Raw genomic sequence first — 19,653 nt, forward strand, 5'->3', positions numbered from 1 at the left:
ATGCACTTTGCAGTGCCTAGTATCTTTAAGACTACAGGATCACTTGTAATCACCCAGGGGCTTCCCCAAATATGTACTTCAGGAGCATTTTGGCATCAGGCAGCTTCTGGACAATCTTTGTGAAGTACATTGGATCTTGCTTACATTCTCACTTGGGTTTTCTGAGGGCCATAAACACTTGGCGAATGGAAGCCATTATATATGACTTTGCTTTACTGCATTTCATGACCATGCACATGGATTTAAAAGACTATGATTATGAAACCTCAAGATCTTAGTGAGCAGTCATGTTTTAGGAACTGAGATAATCCACATTGGCTGGTGATGTAAACTTAGCAGATATCTCGATGATGGTTTCTGGAAATAAGTTTCTGGACACATTAGGGACCCTGAGGTTCATTAGAACCCAGATTTCTGCCTTCATAGCTTAGGGTCCATAAGAATTCTGCTTCTAGTCTCTTCTAAGATACATCTTTCTGCTCATGTTTTGGGGGCTCCCAAAACAGCTTTCAAAGAAGCTAGATCTCTCACTCCCAAGCTAGTGCCCTGGGCTGGAAACCTTAGTTTCCATCATCTCTCAAGGCCCTTAACCTTAAAATTCCATGACAAGATACCTCACCTTCATTTCTTGCCACTGCTCTTTCTCTGACATCTTACCTCCAGGTCCTACGTGGCCTGGAGTTGAAGTGCCTTCTCATCTCCCTTCCATGTGGATCACCATAGCCACTTTTAGCTGAACTCCTGCTGCCACCAGGCTTCCCTCACTTCTCTCTGGTCCCTCACGCCAACTTGTCTCATGTCAAACAAAACGTTTCCAAGGCACCACTACCCATTAGAGAAATACCTAAATGCACTTGTGCAGTTAGAGACAAAAGTTAGTTTGTAATATTAACTCCCATGTTAATAGGTGCTTGTGGTGATATAGAACGTTGGCTTATGGGTGGTTCAGCCTCTATGGTGTGTTAGAGATGGGGTTTGTAAGAATAAAAGTTAGACATTCATAAAAAGAAAGAATAGTAAGCACTACCTGTTTTAAAATAAACTTTTGGCAGAAATCCTGAGACTCTGCTCTGTGGTCTTCTATTTATACATTTCAGAATGCTGTGGGAATTCTCGGTAAGAAGTGCTAAAGGCTTGAGGCCTGTCTTATACCTCTCTTAGCACTGCTATCCACATCTGCTTTGCATAAATTCAGTTAGAACCTCCCTTCATAGGAATTCTTCAGCCTAATTAAAACTTTGAGCCATAACACATGTGAAAGAATTGGAAGCGCTCCTGGAAGTGACATTTGTCAGATGATATAAGCAATATCCAAGTTGTTAGCTGTACTTGCTGCACTTCTGATATTTCATAGATGCACATCTACTCATGTAGAATATATGTCGAAAGGAATTTCAGTGACGTTTTATCTTTAGTTTGTTTCATCTTTAATTGGTAGCTAACACTTTAGCATAGATTCTCTTGATTTTCCTTTTACCTCTAATTTCCTCCCTATTCAGAAATATTGTGATAACTTATTAAAAGATATTTCAGTGGCTGAGCTTGCTGTTCAAATGAAATCCTGTAAGTAATTTTATAAAGGAAATAATTTTTTTTTTTTTTTTTTTGCTTTTTAGGGCCACACCCTCGGCACATGGAAGTTCCCAGGCTAGGGTCTAATTGGACCTGCAGCTGCTGGCCTACACCACAGCCACAGCAACGCCAGCAACCAACGCATCTGTGAGCTACACCACAGCTCATGTCAACACTAGATCTTTAACCCACCAAGCGAGGACAGGGATCAAACCCACTTGCTCATGGATCCTGGTCTGGTTCGTTACCACTGGGTCACAATGGGAACTCCAAGGAAAAAATATTTTTGTAAAATGAAATTATATTCACATATAAAAAGTAAGGTTTTATCAAATTATATTTTCTTAGATGGATACATTTGTAATTTTTTAAATTATGCCTTGGAAAATTAAGATCTTCCACATCTCATCAAAATTTTATGTTGAAATTTTGGACCTTCCAAATACTTAAAATACTGCCTATTTTTTTTTTTTATGAGAAATTTTAGTAGCTGGGCAAAGTCAATACCATTCATTTACTTAGAACTATTTTTAATTCCAAGCCCAATAAATGAAATGTTTTTGTGTTAATTATTGACATTCTAAAAGTGCAACACTATTCCTATAATTAAGAAGAAATGATGATCTTTAACATTTTTATTATAAGCTGTCTATAACATAAATCCAAACTGTATCTTCGTCTTTGTGTACATGGTTGTGAATGCATTCTCCTTCATTCTGTTACCTCTGACTTGTTGTTTGGGAGTTCTCAGTCTTTAGAGTGTATTGGGATCACCTGGAGGGCTGCCTCTTCCCAGCGGTTTCTTCAGCAGGTCTGGGGTTTTTGCTGGGCCAGGCTTTCAGGAAGCATGGTTAGGAAATTTCATAAATAGTAATTTATTGAGATTTTCAAATATAATGAGTTTGAGGTACAAGAGACCATAGAAGAGGTAAGAATGGTTTACCAGATTTTTTATGATTCCTAAAGTTATATTTAAGTTGCTTTTTAGCCATATTCCCTTTCTTGCTGTTCTCAGGATATTGCATTTTACTTACTTTGATTGAAATGTACATAGTGCCAACAGTGTGATGGTATTACTTGATAAATGACCAAATACATGTACATTTGCTAGTTTTCATTAGTAATTTGAGAGGTGGTGAATGGAGCATGCAATGACTTTTATACTATGAACTTTGCATCAGTATTAGGAACTCAGAATAAATAGGTTTATATGAAGCACATGCCCAGTGCCAGTTTTCTATAAAGGGGACGTCCAGTAAATGAAATGAGCAAATGAGTGTATAGCACTTAATCTCCCCCCAACATCATGGAGTTAGTTACTCCTTGCCAACTTGGCTCATCTCCAGCTTTGAATATTGGAGAGTTAATCTGGTTTTTCAACTTTGCCGTTTTTACCATCTTTGTTGCTCATGCTTGTGTTCCTGAGGGATGGTTATCTTACCAATAAATTTAGCTCTTCTATCAATAGTGGGAAACAAGTTAAACATAAAATTAAGCCTTCACTTTTCTCTTACTTGTTAGTAATCATTATTTACTGTATAGGTTGTATTAAATTTTTAAAAAGTTTCTTTGAGGATTGTTTGGGTTCATTATTCACACTGGCCTTATGATCTTCTAATTATATATTTTCATAAAACTTTATTAGCTAATCTAGAATATGTTAGATATTAACTTATTAGCAGGTTAGATATTATTTTTTAAATGTGTCCTACAGATTCACCAGAATTTCCAATTATCATTACATTCTAAGTTAATTTTGATAGTTCCCCAAATGTTGAATACACTGAATATCTATGTAATGTTACATTTTCTAGTTGTTTCAGTGCAGTTTCACTGACGTTTTAGCTTTGTTTTTGTTGTCTCCGGTTGATTATGACAGATCGAGTCACTGTAGATTACCAGACTACCTGCTCATATCAGTGTTGGCCAAGACACTTCTTCCATATGAGAAGATGGATAGAAGAGCTAACTGGTGTTTTCAGGTGGAAAGTAAGAGAAATTTTCTTTCCTGTCCTGGTTCTGATACCATTATTTCAAGGACTCTAGCTTGTAAAACATGTCTGGACTGCTCCTGCTTACTTCATGAGGATATTGTAAAAGTAAATTAGATAGCTAATACAATACTGATAAGAAAGGTACTCTGTAAATCCTGCAGGTTTAGGACAGTGATGAACTCGGTTGTGGGCAAGCAGAGTTTTTGAGTGTCTGGAAGGACACACTGTTGATGGCCAGGAAACATGAACATTGAAACTGAACTCAGAGCTCCAGAATCATATTTTTAGTAGTTAGCCTAGAAGTGATCATCAAAGCCTTAGGATTTTACCTCTCCAAGCCCCCCTTCCCACTAAGTGGATCTTGTTTGGAAAACCAAACACCTTAGGAACTCCTGGAGCTTAAGAGGAATCAGGCAACAGTAAAGTGAGTCCTGGTCATGTTGCTGAGGCCCAGATTCTTCCTCCCATGCCCTGCTGCCTGCTGTTGCTTTTGATAAACCAGTGAAGGCAATCTCTATTCATGTAGCTGATATTTGAGACAAGAGAGGGTGAGATCAGATGGAGATACATGTTTAGATGAAAAAAAGCATGGCAGGTCGGGGGGAGGAAGTGAGCACCATGGGATGACTGGGAGGGGTTGGTGAGGTCATGCTCAAGGTCAAGAAGGTCTCAGATGAAGTGACTCAGCAGTGTGAGATAAGGAACCAAGAGCTGGAACAGGGGCGTGCCAGGGCCTGGACCAGCAAATGCAGGGGCAGTTAGAGGAAGGGGCAAAGTGCTGCTGTCCCTGAAGTGCAGGTGTAAGGCAAGGGGATGCAAAATGTGGCTGTGGCCCCCTTCTGCCAGCCTCAGCTTGGGCACAAGATCTCTCAGATCCTTGGGGCACATCCTTCAACTGTGGCTTTGAGCAGTCTTGATTTTGAAACACTAAAACATTTGGAAAATAGTACATCTGAACTTTTTTCCTCAAAGCTGTACTGTGTAATCTGAATTTTAAAAAGGTTGTATAGCATGAGGAAAGTACTTTTGAGTTGGATAGTAGCAGAGTTGTATTTTTTCTAGGATTGCAAAGCTTTGGTTGAGTATTGCAGTTGAAAGAACGAACCTACCTTGAGAACCAGCAGGGCCATTAGCAGGATGGGGGGCAAGTGTGTCCCCGCTCTGAGCTTCCAGCCAACTGTCTGTAGTGTGAGCCTTGACACTGAATGACCTTCCTTAGGGAGCTTCTGGGCCGGTTGTGGTTGAGTAGAGAAGAAAGTCCCAGAGGAGAAGCTCCTGCTTTCTTGCTTTTCCTTCCTTCCTTCCTTCCTTCCTTCCTTCCTTCCTTCCTTCCTTCCTTCCTTCCTTCCCTCCCTCCCTCCCTCTCTTCCTTCCTATTGATATTGCCCTTGAGTTTATTTAGAAAAAAAGGTTAAGACAATAAGAAATTTGGAAAACCAATCAAGGAGATGATTGTCAAGGTCCTTCCCTTGTTTTCTCTGAAGCTACTATTTTGATTTGCATTTCTCTAATAATCAGGGACGTTGAGCATTTTTTCATGTGCTTGTTTGCCATCTGTATATCTTCCTTGGAGAAATGTCTATTCAGGTCCTTTGCCCATTTTTCAATTGGGTTGTTGGCTTTTTTGCTGTTGAGTTGTATAAGTTGCTTGTATATTCTAGAGATTAAGCCCTTGTCAGTTGCATTATTTGAACCATTTTCTCCCATTCTGTAAGTTGTCTTTTTGTTTTCTTTTTGGTTTCCTTTGCTGTGCAAAAGCTTGTCAGTTTGGTTAGGTCCCATTGGTTTATTTTTGCTTTTATTTCTGTTGCTTTGGGAGAAAGCTATTGTTTGTTTGTTTTTTTTTGTTTGTTTTTTTTTTTCCCACTGTACAGCAAGGGGGTCAGATTATCCTTACATGTATACATTGCAATTACAGTTTTTCCCCCACCCTTTCTTCTGTTGCAACATGAGTATCTAGACATAGTTCTCAATGCTATTCAGCAGGATCTCCTTGTAAATCTATTCTAAGTTGTGTCTGATAAGCCCAAGCTCCCGATCCCTCCCACTCCCTCCCCCTCCCATCAGGCAACCACAAGTCTCTTTTCCAAGTCCATGATTTTCTTTTCTGAGGAGATGTTCATTTGTGCTGGATATTAGATTCCAGTTATAAGTGATATCATATGGTATTTGTCTTTGTCTTTCTGGCTCATTTCACTCAGTATGAGATTCTCTAGTTCCATCCATGTTGCTGCAAATGGCATTATGTCATCCTTTTTTATGGCTGAGTAGTATTCCATTGTGTATATATACCACATCTTCCGAATCCAATCATCTGTCGATGGACATTTGGGTTGTTTCCATGTCCTGGCTATTGTGAATAGTGCTGCAATGAACATGCAGGTGCATGTGTCTCTTTTAAGTAGAGCTTTGTCTGGATAGATGCCCAAGAGTGGGATTGCAGGGTCATATGTAAGTTCTATGTATAGATTTCTAAGGTATCTCCAAACTGTTCTCCATAGTGGCTGTACCAGTTTACATTCCCACCAACAGTGCAGGAGGGTTCCCTTTTCTCCACAGCCCCTCCAGCACTTGTTATTTGTGGATTTATTAATGATGGCCATTCTGACTGGTGTGAGGTTTAGTCTTCAAGTATATGTTGTTACCACGTAATTTAGCCACAAAAAATATTTAGATTTGGATTGATGACCTCAGACATTTCTGACAGAAGTGCTTTTTTTTTTTTTTGTCTTTTAAAGACCGCTCCCACGGCATATGGAAGTTCCCAGGCTAGGGGTCTAATCGGAGCTGTTGCTGCCGGCCACAGTCATAGCATCCGCAGATCCTAGCCATACCTGTGACCTACACCACAGCTCACGGCAATGCCAGATCCTTAACCCACTGAGCGAGGCCAGGGATCAAACCTGGAACCTCACAGTTCCTAGTCAAATTTGTTTCTGCTGCAGCATGACGGGAATTCCCCAGAAGTGCTTCTTGACTAATCATGTATTTGATATAAAGGCATCCTTAGTGATGAGTTTTTACTGTATTTAATGGTTTTTGTTTTATGATTATTTGTAATATCTGATCAAGAATTGATATAATTATCTCTTCAGAATTTATACTTATGTATATTTTTAACATTTTAGTAAAACTTTATGGATTTTCTAAAACTCTGAAGAAAATAGCAAAGTGTTAGAGTGGAACTTTTCCTTATTCCTTCTAACTAAAATGCTTCTATGAAATGTTGCCAAGACGTTCCTGTAGATGTAATTTCACCTTGTGTACTTTTCAGAGGGATGGAGCAGCCAACTGCTGGTTAAAGTATTTTATTTTTGACTAGGGAAGATAAATCAAAAGTGGTTAGGTTAATAAGAGAACTTTTAGGTGTTCTCTAAAAGTACCGTATTTAGTTTATGGCCACTCTTTCCAACTGCGCTCCCTTTTAGAGGACTAGTCTTGCGGGGGTGCTGCCACTGCTTTTTCTCTTGTGAGTAATAGTACGGAATTATAGCTCGTCAGGGGTGGAAAGCGGCTGAGCGGTCAACCTAAAGTCTGTTCCATCCAGCCATGGACTGTTTGGTTCTTTATTTTGCTTTGGAGTCCAAGGTGGCATGCCCATCACTTGAGTGTTTTCTTATTCTCTACATTTATCATGATCTATATGTTTTGTAGCAGTGCAGATATGTTGATCCATAAATGATTGCTATCACATACTGAATCAGAATATATGAATTCAAGTCTTGAGAGAGACCTGTATGTTTCTCAGTGTTTCTATGACTGACCAATGTGAAGGTATAAGGATAAGTTTATGCTGTTAATGGAGTAGCTTTGTTGCAATGTAATTTCAGGAGCTGTTCACGGCAGCTGTTAGTTGAAAGCAGATTGAAAGCCAGCTGGTTTAGATAGCAAGGTGGTGAAGATCAGCAGAGTACCGTGAACCTGGGACTCAGTTATGGCCACAAGAGACTGTCCCAACTAATCCTCAGATGTGTTTCATTTGACAGTTCCTCAGCTCCGTCCCTTGCTAACTGGCTCTATTTGAAAAACTTTACTTTCTTGGGGAAATGAATTGCAGGTCTTGACAGGGGAATAGACTTCTGGCTTCTTAATTCAGTATTTTTCAGTTCTTTTATGATCATCAGATTATTGAAGTTTACATTGATGTCTTGCTCAGACTTCTTTTATCTCTCTCACAGATGGCAGGAGAGCAGAGAAAATGCACTCTGTTGAGCAGTTGATAAGAAAGTGACGTTTGGGGCCTTGGGGTCCATAGGATTTCTTGAATGTAGACCATTACTTGGAGGAGCTCTCTATGCCTTTGTTGCCAGTTGAATGCAGGATAATGCAAACCCAGTGCTCTCCAAGGGGAGCTTTCATCCACAACTGAAATATTCCTGGAGTAGATTACCTCCACCCTGCTCATTGTGGATGTAGTCTACCACAGGATGACTGTAGCCTTTCTCCTTTAATTACATCCAATTTTCCCCACCCAGAGAGCACTTTGTTTATTTATTTAGCCACACCAGAGGCATATAGAAGTTGTCTGGGCCACAGATCGAATCTGAGCTGCAGCTGCAGCAATGCTGTATCTTTTAACCCACTGTGCCTGGCCAGAGACTGAACCCGAGCCTCTGCAGCTACCCATGCCACTGCAGTCAGGTTCTTAACCCACTGCCCCACAGCAGGAACTCCAAGAGCATTGTATCCTTTAGACCTTCCATGTAAGACATTGGAAATAAAAAGGAAGATGCCAATGAGAGAAAGTTAGAAACCACTTTATGTGGTAATCCCTCTTTCCTACTGACAATCCTTGTGTGTGTTTTGTCAAGTTTATAATTGATATATAGGTGGAAAATTGATACTGAGAGATCCAGCTGCTCTCAGAGTAGGAGTGCAGTGACTCAGAAAGAGGAAAGAATTGTTGTGCTATAAAATGAGCAGATTGCCATTTTGGTAACTTTTTTTGTCCCATCAAAGTGCCAGTTTATGCCATCTTCACCAAAGTTAAAGCTCTTATTTATCATGGTGCCTCTGATGTTCAAAATGACATACGTTGCTGTAATTCTTTTGCTTGTGAAGGTACATACTTCCACGCGGACAGATGGTACTTTTGACACAGGCTTTATAATCCTACTTAAATTTCGGGTATCAAAATTTTGTATTTACGCTATGACCTTAATTGTAGAGAGATTCTGGGGTGGCTGTGGAAAGTCATCTGACATGTGTTCTCTTTCTTTGCACTGCCGGGGTTCTGAATATTTATCAAGCATTATTTATTTATACTCTGTAATGCCATACTTTATGGGTGAATGTTCCACATTTCGGAGGGCATTGGCTAGGTTTTCTGAGGTATCTAAGAAACACATGAGCATATCCCTACCAACCTATTAGTGAACTTCAAATCATAGCTTGTGATCTTCCGATTGATAAAGGCAAGTCCCCCCCAAAAAAAATTTTTTTTAAATGACGCAAAAATGCATCTAGGGCACAATGTTTTAAACTCAGAGTTCTTATGTTTTGAGAACTGCTTATGTCACAGTAATGTTGATTCTGATAGGTATGAATATGTAATCCGTTTTGATAGGCTGAAGTTATCTTAGCATTCTGAGTAATAAAGTATTAAACAGAAAAGTAAAAACATTCTGAGATACATAAACATAGTTAATACTGAAGTATTTTACCACACTTGTTTTAGAATCAGTAAATGCTGCTTTTGATCTGTTCATTAAATAAGGGCACAGATATCTATATTTTTATTAGAAACAATAAAAAACATGTCTTAAAAGTATGGAATAATCCAGTCCTTTTATTTTCCTGCCCATTTAATTGGAATAGGTGATGCTTCAATATATTAAAACATAATCAAGACTTTGATAACAGCTTTATAGATTATTGCAGGAATCATAGCTCAGATTTATAGGGCCTCATTAAAAGTACACTTTAATTATACACTGCTTGTGCAGCTGAGAATTTAAAAATACCAGTGTGACCACGTTATAACATAGGTTGTATTATCTCCTGCTAATGGAATGTACCTTCCTTGACTTGTGGTTATTTTCCCAAGTTCTTCCTTTTAAGAAAGTCAAAACCCTCACCAAAAAAGAAACAAGTTACCTAACTAGGCAGATTGAAAATGAAATCTGACTCTTTCTGACATTTTTGGTGCCAACTACTGAACAAAAGATTTCTTTAGGGAAGCAGTTTACTCAGTGGTTTTTTGAATAAGAGCCATCTAATATATTAAAACATTTTTCAGTAAGTGCAGCAGTAGAGTGCCAGTTTCTGTTTTCAACTCCTCACATAGTAAAACCTGTTCTGTCAGCAAGCTTTGGATGAAGTGCCCCAACACATACGTTAGACACCAAAGAAACGACAGATGCCTAAGACAAGGCTACTGGATTCAATAAACTTAAGGCTAAATAGATGCGGGAACATTTATAGAGCAGATACAAGTGGGTGAAAATGAGCATTATGTGCAGGTTAAGACTTTAACTCCCTGAGTTGGACCAGAGGGATGAGTCATCAAAAAAAAGAGCATTTCCAGAGCACATGGAGGAAATGCCTTTATAAGGAGGAGGCATGTACAAAGCATATGTGTTTGTAGAGGGAAGAAATGGTTTGATGAGGCAGAGGACATTGGAGCTTGGTTTTACACTCACTCGTGGAGTTTGAAATGATAGGAGATGGAGTGGTTACATTCAAAAAGCAGCAGAAAGTACAAGACTGGAGCTCTGGGAGGGACTGATTGCTCTCAGCCAGCCTCACGCAGCAGATCTAAGCATGGAAATAGCACTGTAGAGAGAGGCTGTGTTGAGAGGGAACTACTGCTTATAAGGATGGCCACAGTTTGGGGACAAGCAGATGCAAAGGGGCCCCTTCCAGATTTCCTGTTTGTTGCCTCTGTTTTCTGTAGTGCTCTAAACTGCTCTGTCTAGCTGCAGCATCCACCATTCTTCACCCATCAAAGGCCTGCCCAACTCCTGTTCCAAAAGCTCACAGAATGGTCAGGGAACACCCCTGTGAGCCTGTGTTGACAGAGGAGAGAAACGTAGGGGAGAAGGAACATGTGAAGGTCTGAAAAACCCAGGCTAGAGCTCTCCACTGTGATCCCTGTCCTCGCAGAACTTTTTCTCAAATTCTTGACATTGGCAGTTTTTATTTTCTGTAATATTGTATTACATTGATCAAGAGTGTGCTTTTTGGTTAATTTGAGACATAGAAATTTTATTTGAATGCAGAAACCTACCAGTACCTTAAAACAAACAAATGTTCTACCCTTTGGAAGAGGAGAATTTGCAGTAACTTAGGAAAATTTAGTATTTTATTTATCAAACAAATAACACTTACTTGGTTAACAGTGTTACATGACTGAATTTCCTTCTGGAAAGCAGTAATGAATTTTATTTGAGAGACAGACAGGCAGGCAGGCAGGTAGGCAGGCACATTCAGACCATTAAGAAGATATTTTCTCGGAGTTCCCGTTGTGGCTCAGTGGTTAACGAATCTGACTAGGAACCATGAGGTTGCAGGTTCGATCCCTGGCCTTGCTCAGTGGGTTAAGGATCTGGCACTGCCGTGAGCTGTGGTGTAGGTTGCAGATGTGGCTTGGATCCCATGTTGCTGTGGCTGTCACGTAGGCCAGCGGCTACTACTCCCAACTAGACCCTAGCCTGGGAACCTCCATGTGCCGCGGGTGCGGCCCTAAAAAGACAGGAAAAAAAAAAAAAGGTATTTTCTAAGTAAAACGTTTTTGTTTTCCAATTTTTTTTTCGTTCAAGCTTTCATACAGAAAACATTTATTTATCTTTCCTCTGAATATGACATACCATTTAAACTTTACATGTGAAATAGGAGCATATGTAAATATAAGCTAGTCACAATAGATACCCACTCTGAATCAGTCCCACTGGGTATTTAATAAAAAATCCCTACTAAAGCATATTTAGTCAGGAAATGGGTAGTATTAAAGCCAGTAGAAATAGTATGGTATGAATTGTACTTTAATTTTTTTAAATATTATGAAAGAACCTTGTTTGGAGAGTTTTTGTGATTGCTTATTGCAAATTTGAAGACAGTTCTATATTATATATTCATTTGCAGGTATTTGTGCTCTTGGGGTGACCAGACTAGCAGTACGCAAATATTGTGAATTTTAGTGAGGTAGACTTTATTCTTAAATGTACAGGGTAGGTATAATTGCCTGGGTGCTTTCTTGATGCCACATGTGGAGTACAGAACCATGTTCTTTCGGTTCTTGGTTTTGAAATTGTTTGCACTTTGTTTTTCTTTGTTTTTTTTTTTTTTTTTGATTTTTATTTATTTTTTGTCTTTTTGCCGTTTCTTGGGCCGCTCCTGCGGCATATGGGGGTTCCTAGGCTAGGGGTCGAATCGGAGCTGTAGCCACCAGCCTACGCCAGAGCCACAGCAACGAGGGATCCGAGCCGCGTCTGCGACCCACACCACAGCTCAGGGCAACGCCGGATCGTTAACCCACTGAGCAAGGGCAGGGACCGAACCCGCAACCCCATGGTTCCTAGTCGGATTCATTAACCACTGCGCCACGACGGGAACCCCCTGTTTGCACTTTGGATGATTAAAAGCACTGGTTTCTGAAAGCAAAATTTATAGATGGATTTTAGACATAAATGATAACCCAGATTTAAGCCTGCTTTTGCAAAAGTTGATTTAAACCAGTGACTATTCGAGTTTGATTGTCATGCATGTGTTGGCTATGCAGTGCAGCGCCGCAGGTGCCGGCAGTGTGGAGATTGTGGATGGGACCTGGGAGACCTTCACAGGCAGCACTGTGAGTCTGTAGCCATTTTCCTCAGGGACTGGCTGATGGACTTCTGTTACTCATGGTGACCAACCTTTTCATTTGTGTGGGTTTTCTATTAGCCCTTCCTTACATTTCTGAATGGAAGTTAGCAGCTTCTCAGAGAGGTTGTTGCCTGGGGAGGGAGACAACCAGTGGTGGTGCTAGGCCTCCCAGATCCCACACTGTGCTCTGAATTAACTGCAGTCCTGAGCCTGTCCTCAGTTCTGCTCTTCTTAGAAGAACTAGGACTTATCTTTACACCAGAGCACTTGTTTATTAATCTGTTAATTCATAATTGCCTAAATGACCCTGGTTGCTGCACAGGCTGCTCCCTTTTGGCGTCCAGGTTGAAGTGGTGAGCCCTGAGTCCTGTCAAAGGGAGGAGAGTTTCAGGAGAGATTTCATTTCAGGACCATCTCCATCCCTTATAGTGAAAGATCCTACAGGGAAGATCTTTCTAGTAATCTCATTTTTTGATTTTCCCAGTCAGAGCCCAAATCTAGGATTTCCCCTCCTGTGCTTCACACTCACAACTACCACCTTCTCTGATTCTGGTGGTAATCACCTGTGATGAAGCATAAATTACATTCAGTTCTGGTCTGGAAGTCACAGTCTTTTCCTGATTATAGTTTTTATAAAGTTCTTGAGGGGTGTGCATTTGCTGATTCTTAGTTTATTTCCACCCATAGCCAGTCTTATCCTTATTTTATTGATTTTTCTAAATTTTGTCTCTGGGGAACAACCCTGTTTTCCTTCTCTCTGCCTATTTTGTATTGGGTGCCTGCAGTGAGGACAGAACATTGAAGCAAAGAAGAGAGCGATGCTTGGGGACTTCTTTGTAATCTCCAGACCACCTGAAAAATGGACAGATTCTTTTTTTTTCCTTTTTAGGGCCACACCCATGGCATATGGAGGTTCCCAGGCTAGGGGTCAAATCGGAGCTGTAACTGCCAGCCTGTGCCACAGCCACAGCAATGCCAGATCTGAGCCGTGTCTGTGACCTACACCATGGCTCATGGCAGTGCTGGATCCTTAACCCACTGATTGAGGCCAGGGATCGAACCTGCATCCTTATGGATGCTAGTCAGATTCATTTTCCACTGAGCCACAATGGGAACTCCTGAAGGACAGATTTCCTAAGATTATATTCATCCTATATCCCCAGGGACATGGCACACGGAGGACAGAAAAATAATTATTTCCTCTTACAGGTTTTGCACCATGTGTTCTTTTGAAGTCTTAAACATTGTCGCTCTTTTCCCCATAGTCGCTTTCTGGCTTCCCACTGGGCTTTCCAGATGTTTTCCCTCTGCTGGAAGTTGACACCATTTAGCTCTTACCCTCTCCTACTCTTCCTTGGCCATGTTCTCTAATGCCAGGCCACTCACCATCTTCCCTAGGCCACTGGTACCTGGTTCAGTTGCTCTTTGCCTCAACTTTCACCATCACACGGGGCAGTTTTAAAGTTCTGGTAGACAGCCCATGCTCTCCCTGTCTTCATGGTCCCTTCATCTTCTCACTCCCAGAGTTTTCTTTCTCTTTTCCTCCTCCTCCTCTTCCCCACCCTGATTGTAGACTGTTGGCATTCTCTGAGCACAGCACATCATGATGTTTTATACCTCTCTGTCTTCATGGTTCCTCTCATCTTCTCTGACGTCTCTCCTACGGTGGCATGTTTTATGATCTTTACGGTTGCATTTATCACACTATTTGTATTCCTTCTCTCCCGTTAGGCTGTGAGCTCCTTCAGCATCTTGATGGTTCTAAAACTTAACACTGCTTGACACATAAATATTTTTTTGATAGAAGTGCAGATATATTGTCATTCATTCCCTCACTGAATGAGCTCTGTTGGACACGTACTATGTTTCAGGCAGTTTTATTGGTGCTAATACTACAGTGGTGAATTAGATGAAAACAGTCCCTGCTCTCACTGAATCTAGATTGTGTGGTAGAGGAATACAAAACAGTGAAGAGGAAATTGAGTGTAGTCCACTGCATGGTCCATCTGTGATCAGCAAAATGCTAGAAGCTTGGTAGTTTATTGTGCTTTTTTTAAAAAGCTGTTTGTAGATGTTAAGTGTGGAAATGTGTTTGTCTTCCTGAAAATAAAATATGGCATTAATCATATAGAATCTTAAACTCATTAAGGGAGACTAAAAGATAACCATCATTCCTTTGGTTTAAATTTGCTGAAGATAGAAATAAGGGATTCTTATATCTACCATACTTCCAGTTTTGATACCTTTTTAAATAGAAAGTTTTCCCTTTTACTCTAAAGAACTGCTTAAGAATTTGGAAATCATTAGATGAATTATCGCAGAAACTGATATTATTAAAAGCAGCTTTAAACATGTAAAACATCAGTGTTTTTGATGATACTCCAATTCATAACTGTCAGCTTTCCATTTTTACCTTTGCCTTCAGTAAGGCACCTTGCAAGATTAACATCTCTCTTAAACTGGACATGGTTTAGACAAATTGTTATATATTCCAGATGGGAAGTTGATCTGCCCAAAGTACTAGTATGTACTGTATACCAGGCCTATTTCCACGTGAATGTTCGTGAGACAGGCATGAAAAATGTAATTAAAACTCGCACCTGGCCTGGCAGAGGCTGGGTTCTTTTTCTGGAAAACCATTTATTCCTTCATTTAGAAATAAAGTTTTCCAAGAAACTGGTACCCAACTTACAGCCAAAACACAATTTTGTGCTTCATTTTGTTGGCAGGGATTTTTATCGAAAAGAGCTTAAATTTTTCTGTACCATTTTCTAAAAAGTACTTAATTAATGTTTTTCTTTTAGCAGAATGACATCATTGGAAAAGCTGAGTGAGCCAAATTTTAATTGTCAAGGATGGAACACTACCCCTTTCTAGCTACATTTGCTCATTAATAACAGTTATTGTTATTTTGTGGGATTTCCCAAAGAATTTTTCCTCAGAATGTTAAAAGGGGTCCTCAAAAAAAAAAAAAAAAAAAAGGTTGAGAGGCAAAAAGTGAGATACTGAGTTAGATAATATTAAACAGGCTCGTTTACTTTATGATTCCTCAGTCTTTATATGTCCTTTGCCACTGCTGCTCAACTTTACAGGTGTATACAAATACTGGTGATCTTACTCACATGAAGGTTGATTCAGCAGGTCTGAGGTGGGGCCTGAAATTCTGCATTTCTTATGAGCTCTGCAGGGCTGCCAGTGTAACTGGTCCACAGCTCATACTTTAAATAACAAGGTTTTTAGGAATCTTCAAGAGGAAGCATGTTCTGCAGCATTTCCCAGACTTACCAACCATAAAAACATCTTTTTTGACATCCTGGAAATAATCCCATGGAGCATGTTTTGAGAATTTAAATTTTAAATTGAAGGCTTTCAAATTATAAATGAATTTATAATTTAAATAGAAGTCTAATGCAGTACTTCTGAGTAGTCTAATATAGAACTTGTAGGTTATTATCAGCTAGACCGCCTAATGTAAATCCCAAGACATTGAAGAATCATTTAGCTTGTCCATGTAAAAAGAAAAATCACTAACATGAACTAAAAACACAAACGTTGCATAAAATAACAGGTTGTTACTAGGTTGTATACGTCTTTTTTAAAGTAGACCTTATAAATGTTATTAAATGCCCAAGTCCTTAATTAAACAATTTTACTTTGTTTTTATTGCCTCTAGTAGTTCTTTTATAAATTACCGTATTTCTAAATCCCCATATGTGCTGTGCTAGTGGTTTTATTAGACTTTAATCTTTAACACTAGTATTTGATATGAAAAACTAATGATAAAAACAAACCTTTTATTTAAACAGCTTGAGATTTGATATGGCTTACCATACTCTTAATTGCATATGATGTAAAACAAGAGTCTATGGAGGTTTTTGAGAAATCTAATGAGCCTAAAGCAAATTTTTTAAATATAAAAGCTTAATAAAATTAATTAATCCATTATAGGTGGGCTTTTCCCCACCTGCGTCCTTCTGCTGCGCCCGGTATAATGTCCTCATTTATACATGCCTGTTGAAACCCTTCTCTGAGCACCTGCTTCCTGTATTTGAGCTCTTAGTGCCCTGATTATCTCAAGATGGATTTCATTGTAGTTATTTATTTTGTCTTTTCCTTTAGATTATAAATTGAATTGGAGGTTAGGATTTTATTCATCTTTATATTTTCAGTTACACCTAGTTTATAGTGTGGTGCAGTAGTAAGTGGACGATCAATAATGCATTAGGTAAATTATATCTTTAGAAGATAATTCAAGTAAAATTTAATTTTTTAATCTTATATTACCTAAAAATAATGTAAGTTAAATATTTTTCCTCAATCCTCATTTCTTGTTTTGATGGTTATATCAGTTAGTGTTATTTATTTATCGTACAACAAGTCATCCTAAATTTCAGTGGCTCAAACAGCAATTTTTAAATTTCCTACAATTCTAGGTGCTGCTGGTTTTGCCTGCATTCACTTAGGCAGCTGCAGTCAGCTGGTAACTTAGCAGGACTTTCTAAAATGTTTTGTCTTAAGCATTCCAGGGTCTTGGCTGGAGGGGCTGGGGTTGCATCTTTTAATCCCGAGCTCTCTCACAGTATAATGATCTCAAGGTTACCAAAGAAACTTCAAGGTTTTTGAGATTTAGCCTCAGATGATGTACAAAATCACTTCTGTCACAAGAGGCTAATCCCACATTCAACGGGTAGGCTGTGGGCTCTGCCTCTTCCTGGGAGGAGGAGCAGCAAAGACACCCCCCCACCCCCGCCCCTGAGTTCCTGTGTGCGAGTCATCACATCATCACACCTCCTGCCTTGTTAGATAGGAACATTAGTGCAGTGTTACTCTCGTCACCTCCTCACACCTCCCCTGCTGGTAGCTTGTGGAGTTTATTTTGTCTTAATCTTCAGTTCCCTGAATTATTTGCTTAGTACTGTTTTTGATAATATTTGTTATTTGGTTGCATAACTTCCTTTAAAGATTATTGAAGCCAAATTTTCTTGAGTCTTGGTATGTCCTAAAATGCCTTTATTTTTACCTCATATTTGAATAATAATTTTTGGTTGGTACTTAGAGTGCTAAGCAGTAACTGGAGTACTGACTAACACCTGTAGTTGATAAGAAGTCTGATGCTAAACTGACTCTCATTCCTTTGTAAGCAGTTTATTTTTCCTCCATGATAACATGTACACTCTTTATCCTTGGAACTTGGAAATTTCAATGGATTGGGTCTAAATGCAGTTTGTTTCATTCATTTTCTTCACTTATTGGCCCATTGTAAATATTAGTTTTCAGTTCTGAGAAATTTTCATTTCTTCTTTCAGTATTTATTCTCCTTTTTTCTCTCTTCCTAGTATTCTTGGTAAATAAATGTAGCCCCTGGATCTGGTCTCTAGTTTACAAACTGTTCCTTTATCTTTAGCCCCTCTCTTTCTCTCATTCTTTTTCTCTGAGGTGGGGTTGGAGGTGGGGCTCTGATAGAATTTTTTACATCACTCTTATGAAATATTCTTCACAAAAATTGATTTTTCTAGTCGTTTCATTGAGATTTTTGTTTTTATCCCTGTAACTTATTTTTCAAAGTCCCTTTTCTCTTTCACACAGTTTTTTTTTTTAATATATATTTTTTTATTTTCCCACTGTACAGCAAGGGGGTCAGGTTATCCTTACATGTATACATTACAATTACATTTTTCCCCCCACCCTTTCTTCTGTTGCAACATGAGTATCTAGACATAGTTCTCAATGCTATTCAGCAGGATCTCCTTGTAAATCTATTCTAAGTTGTGTCTGATAAGCCCAAGCTCCCGATCCCTCCCACTCCCTCCCCCTCCCATCAGGCAGCCACAAGTCTCTTCTCCAAGTCCATGATTTTCTTTTCTGAGGAGATGTTCATTTGTGCTGGATATTAGATTCCAGTTATAAGTGATATCATATGGTATTTGTCTTTGTCTTTCTGGCTCATTTCACTCAGTATGAGATTCTCTAGTTCCATCCATGTTGCTGCAAATGGCATTATGTCATTCTTTTTTGTGGCTGGGTAGTATTCCATTGTGTATATATACCACATCTTCTGAATCCAATCATCTGTCGATGGACATTTGGGTTGTTTCCATGTCCTGGCTATTGTCTTTCACACAGTTTTTAATTTAAATACTAAGAGTGTTAGTTCCACCTCTTCCCCTTTACTTTTTCTGTCTAGGGAACTCAGTCCCCTCTGGGCATCAGTACTGACTGAGGCCTGTGGCAACTGAGCATGTCCAGGACAGGGGCTGACCACCTCGTGGCATTGTCTCTCTCCCCTTGATCACCTAATCCTGGCCCAGGCCTAAGAGCCTCAAGTTTTGGCATCCACTGACTCCGAGCCTTCGGCTCCCTCACTGACTGCTCCAGCTTCTCAGCAGACTTTTTTTTTTCCTTCTGTGTTTTGGTTTCTTCTCATCCTTTTGCCATAGGTCTGCAGCAATTATTTTTTCTAATATTTTGGCACACTGATGACATTTTTAAAATTTCTAGACTGGCTAATTTTCTTATGTTAAAAAAGAGAAAGTGCTTTTTCCATGATTTCAGGGCATTGTGGATTGGAAAAGAGAAGAAATGTGCACTCATCTTGCCTCTAGATCCAGGCCTCTCCCCTCAGACTTAATTATCTTTTGATGCTAGCGATTATCCCCATCCTGTCTCTTCTGCACCCTTTAACATGCTGCACAGCTATGTGCTATAAAGGAGCCCAAATCCTAAAAAAAGCTGACCCTCTAGTATTTTCCAGAAAAGAGATTTCCTTTTTTGCTCCCCGTAAGAAATGTGTTTTGGAAAGGTTAAAATACCGAAGTGCAGTCTGTGTTTATCCAAGGTAGAATTTTTAGTTTTTATTAACAGTTCTACAGGATTTACCTGTTGTGACAGAAGGATGTCAGCACTCCACCTTACTCAGGGGAGCTTTCTTCACAGAGCACACAATGTCAGTGGCCGCCTCAAGCTGTGAACTAGGCTGTTATTAACCGTGCATTTCATTTGCAGAAAGTATTACTGAATCGCATGCAGTGTTGAAGGTATTCTGTTTTGTAATGTGAGCCCCGTTTTATTGAAATGAATTCCAAACATTTATGAACCATAAAATTATATTTTCTGTATTTTTATAACCAGAAGTGGTTCAGTTCTCTTAAAAATGGATAATCTCTAGTATTTATGCTATGAGACACTGTTGCATTCTATTGATACTCTGTATTTATAGATTATATCTAATCAGAATTTATCTTATGTTTATTCCACTATATTAATATTTTTCCTTTTTCATGAAAAA

At 39.3% G+C, this 19,653-nt stretch overlaps 1 protein-coding gene and 1 long non-coding RNA gene across 50 annotated transcripts in view; both read left to right on the plus strand.

Moving 5' to 3' along the window:
* The window catches only part of LOC146395936 (uncharacterized), a 1,175,949-nt gene that overhangs the window by 100,788 nt on the left and 1,055,508 nt on the right, over window positions 1–19,653 (plus strand). The gene's annotated exons all lie outside the window — the stretch shown is intronic.
* PKP4 (plakophilin 4) overlaps window positions 1–19,653 on the plus strand; it is a 249,850-nt gene that overhangs the window by 49,230 nt on the left and 180,967 nt on the right. For 8 of the 49 annotated variants that reach the window (XM_085001134.1, XM_085001149.1, XM_085001135.1 and 5 more), the window contains one exon: window positions 3,452–3,561. The exons of the other annotated variants lie outside the window; for them this stretch is intronic. In XM_085001134.1, coding sequence (XP_084857260.1) covers window positions 3,525–3,561 — 37 coding nt within the window. In that variant the 5' untranslated portion in view covers window positions 3,452–3,524. The remainder of the gene's footprint in view (window positions 1–3,451; window positions 3,562–19,653) is intronic. 49 annotated transcript variants of the gene reach the window in all.

This window comes from Sus scrofa, chromosome 15 (genome assembly GCF_054392235.1).
Source record: "Sus scrofa isolate SSC_HxYL_T2T_F1_AM1 chromosome 15, Sscrofa_HxYL_maternal_Yorkshire_Landrace_v2.0, whole genome shotgun sequence".
Taxonomy (NCBI): domain Eukaryota; kingdom Metazoa; phylum Chordata; class Mammalia; order Artiodactyla; family Suidae; genus Sus; species Sus scrofa.